Source organism: Magnolia sinica, chromosome 13 (genome assembly GCF_029962835.1).
Source record: "Magnolia sinica isolate HGM2019 chromosome 13, MsV1, whole genome shotgun sequence".
In the NCBI taxonomy this organism is placed as follows: Eukaryota; Viridiplantae; Streptophyta; class Magnoliopsida; order Magnoliales; family Magnoliaceae; genus Magnolia; species Magnolia sinica.
Genome location: NC_080585.1, coordinates 609,181 through 615,295, shown reverse-complemented (window position 1 = coordinate 615,295; position 6,115 = coordinate 609,181). Strand labels below are relative to the sequence as shown.

The window sequence follows — 6,115 nt, the reverse complement described above, 5'->3', positions numbered from 1 at the left end:
GCAGTTTTGCAACGTGGCGCCATCATTGGATACCAGACATACTAGGAAGGGTATAGGAGAAACATAATTGTTTAACTAACCACTTCATGCAATTTGTCATAATCACTAGCGATTCAACATAGACACTTGTTTTAAGCAACGGGCCTCACGTGGCCTCACACCCGATACCTAGGATACTATAAAAGACATCGCCGAATCCAAATTAGAACTCGACACGTTGCCTAGTTTGATATGTTTTCCTACGCTTCAACTCGATGCCTAGTCGCTAAGAGATTGGTTGAAGAAGCATCCGCTAGGCTATGCCTTAAAATTAAATACTGAAAAAATATGGCAATTGGCCAAGCAGCTTGGCCACATTATAAGGCTAGGCTTGAGCCTCTAAACTTGGCTTGAGGTATAGGGTCATACTAATAATTGATGGCTTGGCCGGGCCCATTTGTTTGATCTAGTGACCAAGTGAGTTACCATTGTACAAAAGAGTGGACAATTTAGAATCACTTGTGGGCAACCTCATTTAATATACATGTGTAATTCAAATCACACTTGTTGAAAATGAAATTATATTTTAACAACCAAAATTATTTATATGAGGGAATTGATCATAGATGATGAATAATAATTATTAAAAAAAATATATCTTAAATTGAACTATTTGAAAAGTTTATAATCATTTAAAGAATTTATTATTATTATCATGGACCAACCTAGCTTAAATTAATCAACCTCATAGGGCTACAATCTAACCCTTTTCAGCCCACTTAACAGGGTTACAATCATACTCTTTTCAACTTGATTATAGTCAGCCGAAGTGTTAAGGAACTAGGGCTAACCTTAGATCAGCTAGTTGCCACTTATGGATATTATGTACTTTTTTCTTCTTCTTCTTTTTAACCTACACCCCCACACACTCACACACCCATTTGCACCACACGGGCATCTCAATGTTGAAACAGGGTCTGTCTATCACTGAGCATGGAGGCGGACTCATTATGAGTATTATGTGTGTGTGTTTTTTTTTTTCACACACTCACCTGCTTAGTGGGATTTCACCACCTATGGGTACCCATTATGGCTATTATGTGCTTGGTTTATATATATATATATATATATATATATATATATATATGTATATAGTTAGTCCTTTTATTTTGTTTAAACAAATGGTCCAATGCTCCGCCAACACTAATAAGAAATATTACTCTTAGTTACATTGAGACACTCACATCCTCCAAATGATTAATCCAAACCGCCTACCAAGCCTAGCATAGAAATGCCTGTATGGTGATTCACACCAATGGTGCATTCTAACAATCTCATTAGCAGACAGTCAAGATCATTTATATAAAGTTACTAATCAACAGTTTGAAACTTTCATTTGTTGGGGCCATTATGGGCTGCTTAGAATTCAACACCATTCCTTTTTTATCAGTTCATTCTATCCATCCATGCACGCTATATAAAATGAATGGCTAAAAAGGAGAGAATTTTATTGATGGACAAATCGGCCTTATTTTCTCTTATCAAGTCATAAAATTAGGTGCTGTACCTAATGGACAGTCGATATCAATCGTTTGGACTGTCCAAATGTCCACGAAGAACTAGGAGCACTGACTCATAGCACTGAAATAGCATCAGGATCATTTCTCTAATTTCATTTTTATTTTTATTTTTAAATGAAAAAGATAATAGTAAAGAGTATACTCCAACGAAGCTAAAATGCTCCAACTTCCACAAGTTTGAATATGAGAAAATATCGCGGGATTTTCATTTCATTCAAGTACAGTAAATAGGTTAAAAAACGCTAAGTAGGTATTTAGCAATAGGCTTACGTTTCCATTGACCGACAATTAAAATTTTTTTTTTATTTTTACTATTTAAATATAATTTATTTCTTAAATATAAATATAAATCTGAAATGTAATAATATTTTGGAAGGGTCGGGAGAAGGAATCTCGTTTGCTGTCTCTGTTTCCCTTCCGTCGATAAATTCGCCGGTGTAAAACCTCAACACGTTTCCTCCTTTTCAGCATCTCTCTCCTTATTTCCCTTCCGTCTCTCTCTTTATCTCCGAGTTCTGCAGCAATTCTCGATTCAGACTCAAGACTCATTGCTGCAGGTAGTGATTTTTGAGAAACCCCTTTCTCCGGTTTCTTTGTACCTTCTCGCCTTTGTGGTTCTTTTAGCTCTGGTTTTGAAAAGCTGCTTTCTTTCTGTTCTTTTGAAATGTGGCTTTCTTTATCTTTTTACGCCTTCTTTTGTTTGTAGCTGCATAAGCTGGCTATCGAGAATCAGCCTAAGGTTGGTGTTGCAGGCACCCAACAGAAGAAAATCATGGTAATGACATGCCACAAAACATCCATCCTTTTTTTTTTCTTTTCTTTTTCGCTTTCTTTCTTCTCGTGTTTTGGAAGTGGATTTTGATTTGTTTTAAGTTTTTCTTTTCTTTTTTTTCCTTTTTTTTTTTTTTTTTGATTTTAAGGTGGGTCCAATGATTCGACTGTCGAGTGAGGAGTTGGGTCCTCCATGGTTGTTGCCTATGTTGAAGACGAGCTACTTCATTCCCTGTGAAATCCACGGAGATTCCAACAAGAACGAATGCAATATGTTTTGCTTGGACTGCATGGAAAATGCTCTGTGTTCTTACTGTTTGGCTCATCACAAGGAGCACCGCATTGTTCAGGTCGGTTCTTTGGTCTTTTCCCAGCCAAAAATCATGCAATGGAAAAAACCCATAATCGGTTTTCTTGTGTTATTGCCTTCCTTGATTTCAGATAAGGCGATCTTCGTACCATAACGTGATCAGGGTCTCGGAGGTTCAGAAATTCCTCGATATATCCGGTGTTCAGACCTACATTATCAACAGTGCGAGGATCGTCTTCCTCAATGCGAGGCCACAACCAAGGCCTGGAAAGGGCGTCACCAAGACGTGTGAGATTTGTCGCAGGAGCCTTCTCGATTCGTTCAGGTTCTGTTCCCTTGGATGCAAGGTGAGTTCTGGAAGATGCCCATTTCTCGTTTCGAGATCAATTCCGTAGTAGATTTTCCACTTGTGTTCCGATTATGATTTTGATCGGTTCTTCAAGCTGATTTGGGGAATACCCATTTTCTCTGATTGAAAAATCTCTGATCGGGTTCGTCTGTTTTTTTTTTTTTTTTTCCTTTTCTTTTTCCGAATATTCTTCTATCTATTTGGCAATGCCCCATTTCTTATTTCAATCTCGAAATCTAATTTTTATGTAGTTTCTGCTCGTTTCTATTGATTACGGCGTGAGACATTTCGTTCATTTGGGGTTTCCATGCATCTCCTATTGCTTGATTCAATCCCCAATGCGTTTTTTCTTTTTTCTTTTTCCCTTTTTCTAATTTTCTTTCCAATTAAAGTATCGACTTTTCTTGGATTATAGGCAGTATCCATTTCCTATTTTGGGTTGCAGTCTTCTGTTAATTTCTTCATTGGATTTTGTCCTCCTTTTGGGAAGATTTGTGATAGCGAATCTTGTTCGCAATCTGCAGTGGGCCGTTACATGAAATTTTCCACTTTCTTCGATATCTACGCAACACCCATTTCTTCTTTTTCAATGTCCACTGCAGTTTTTTCATGTCTATCAAATACCCTTTGTTTTCTTCAATCCTTCACTGGATTTTTATTTTCATTTTCATGAAATTTCCTACTTCCAAATGTTTCTACGCAATACACATTTCATTTTATTATTATTATTATTATTAATTTTCATCTTTTGATGCATGGAACTCAAATTTTCTATTTTCTGCTACGCCGTGCCAGCTCTCCCACCTGCTCTGTTTCCACTTCCATTTTATCGTAGATTTACTAAAATGCCCTTCTGTTTTCATCAGCTGGATGGCATGAAGCGCGACCCTCGGCTCACCTTCGCGCTGCGACCGAAACTCAACCGAGACGCGGTGTTCCCCGAGTCGGAATCAGAGGAATCGTCCACTCCAACTAAACTCCGGAAGACGTCCGCTGCCAACCGTTCGATCTATTCTACCATCACATCTGACGGCAACAAAGACGCAGGCGAGAACTACTCTAGCTCCGGCGACGATGCCGGGGATTTGGCTGCCAGCATTTCTCCAGGGACGCCTCCGATCATCAACTACCGGACGGCGAGGAGGCGAAAGGGTATTCCTCACCGAGCTCCATTTTAGAAAATTAGAATAAAATAAAAAATCGAATAAAGGAATTTCCAAAAAAAAAAAAAAAAAAGACTATATCCAACGAAATAAGTGTGAAAAAACATATATACCCATATAAAGAAAATGTAAAGGATAAAAGAAGTGTAAAAAACCCTAGTTTTGGTTACTTTTGTAAATAGAAGGGGACATGGGGGCATACTTTTCTGGTTGGACTTGAACCTACTCATCTTTCATAAGCTTTGGAAATCTCTCAATCTATGTTTTTTTTTAACCAAAAAAAAAAAAAGAAGAAGAAGAAGAATAGAAATGCTTAGGTATTCTTTTATTTTCACCGAATTTCTGTGGTCTGTACAGCTGAATGTGAAAAGAAAAGAACGAAGTAGGGATGTGGTATTTTCGTACATGTACAAAGAACATGATAAAATACGGTAGAAAGTTTTTAAAAAATGTATTTGCGTGTTGTATTTTGATTTCTTTAACTATTACCTGAAATGAGGAGTATCTTTAGTTTATACTCCGGCAGGGTGTGTGTACTTCAAATTGGACCGCCCAAATAGTAGTTCCTGATGTAGATGGGCCAGGATCCAAAAATCAGCGTAATTGACGTTTTTTGTTGAATTTGGTGGGTGGTCCTTGACTGCTTTTCATATTAGCCGTTCCTTTTAGAAATCCACCCATGTGCCACAATTGATATCATGAGAAATTTTCCCATACAATGCTGTATCGGATCTCCACCATAGAACGGTTTTTTTTTTTTTCCTCCTGCCAATGTTTAAGTTGGTTGGACCCATCATTAAGATCTCCTAGAGGATGGTCCATTTAAGGGGAGGGCTACACTGATGGTCTGACTCAAATGTACGTGTTTGGCCCACATAAGAAGTGGATTAATGTAATTCTTGCTAGAGATGATCTTCATGCTATGTCCTACCATTTTCATGGCTTGGATGTTCCACCGTACTCAACACTTTTGCAGAAGAAAATAGGTTGAGGTTCTCCTTAATGGAGTAGATGAACATTTTTCTGGTATCCTATATTAAGTAGTGCTTTTAGGGTCGTGACCCATCTACCAATGTAATGATTTATTTGGACGGTTACATTTGAGGTATATGTATGCAACGTGTACAATTTCTGTGTGCATGCATTCCTGGAATGATACTGCCACTGCCAATCTTTTCTATTTTTATTTTTATTTTTTAATGAAATGAAATGGCGTTATAATTTATGATCAGACGGTGGCCGTAACGTGTCCCTGAATCTCATCAGCCACAGGTACTGAGCGAGTAAACCGGGCTAAATCTAGGATTCTTTTATACTTGAAGATACACAAAACCCCTGCATTCATGGTTTCATTTACAATTTTAGTTAATGGCTTCCCTGTATTTATATTTCCGGCCTTTGTGGCATATCAGATGCTTTTTAAATCATGACAATGGACATAGACACCTCATTAACTAGTGGTTTGCTGGCCCCACGTGACCCTTCTTTCACACATTTACAGGCAGTACACGTGCCCATCCGCATTTTGTATTGAAAATCTGGGTGCATAGGTGGGTCTGGGACGGGGATTGCCTGGTGACCTAACACCATCTATCTCAGTGTCTATTGCTCCTGGAATGTGGTAATGTGGTCAACTTTGATTGGGCCACATTGCTATATGCTACGGTGAGAGATGAGCTAACCTCACAACTTTCAAACATACTCTACATGGCCATCTCTGACCGTGAAGATTGTGCAGCAACCCAAACACCGAGAGGTGGCTGATTTTGATTTGCTAACGTGCTGCTAGAATCAGGCTCATCCATTCATGGCGCAGTCTACACTAATATGATAAGAATATATGGATTAGAAAAGTTGCTGGTGAGCATCACGATATTCAAAATGTTCATATTTTGAGCATACCAGAAAGTGGGTCCCATCGAAAGTTTACCACAATCTCACAGAAGACTGGATAAGTTTTAGG

At 38.3% G+C, this 6,115-nt stretch overlaps 1 protein-coding gene across 2 annotated transcripts; it reads left to right on the top strand.

Moving 5' to 3' along the window:
- The first annotated feature begins 1,927 nt into the window (after positions 1–1,927).
- Positions 1,928–4,417, top strand: LOC131222309 (protein RGF1 INDUCIBLE TRANSCRIPTION FACTOR 1-like). 2 transcript variants are annotated; one of them, XM_058217333.1, is made up of 5 exons: positions 1,928–2,116; positions 2,266–2,334; positions 2,480–2,680; positions 2,772–2,987; positions 3,856–4,417. In XM_058217333.1, the coding sequence occupies exons 2-5, from the start codon at positions 2,332–2,334 to the stop codon at positions 4,165–4,167; spliced, it is 732 nt and encodes a 243-aa protein (XP_058073316.1). In that variant the 5' UTR covers positions 1,928–2,116; positions 2,266–2,331; the 3' UTR covers positions 4,168–4,417. The 2 variants fall into 2 exon arrangements, with proteins under 2 accessions (XP_058073316.1, XP_058073317.1); XM_058217334.1 differs by lacking the exon at positions 2,266–2,334.
- The last annotated feature ends 1,698 nt before the right edge of the window (positions 4,418–6,115 follow it).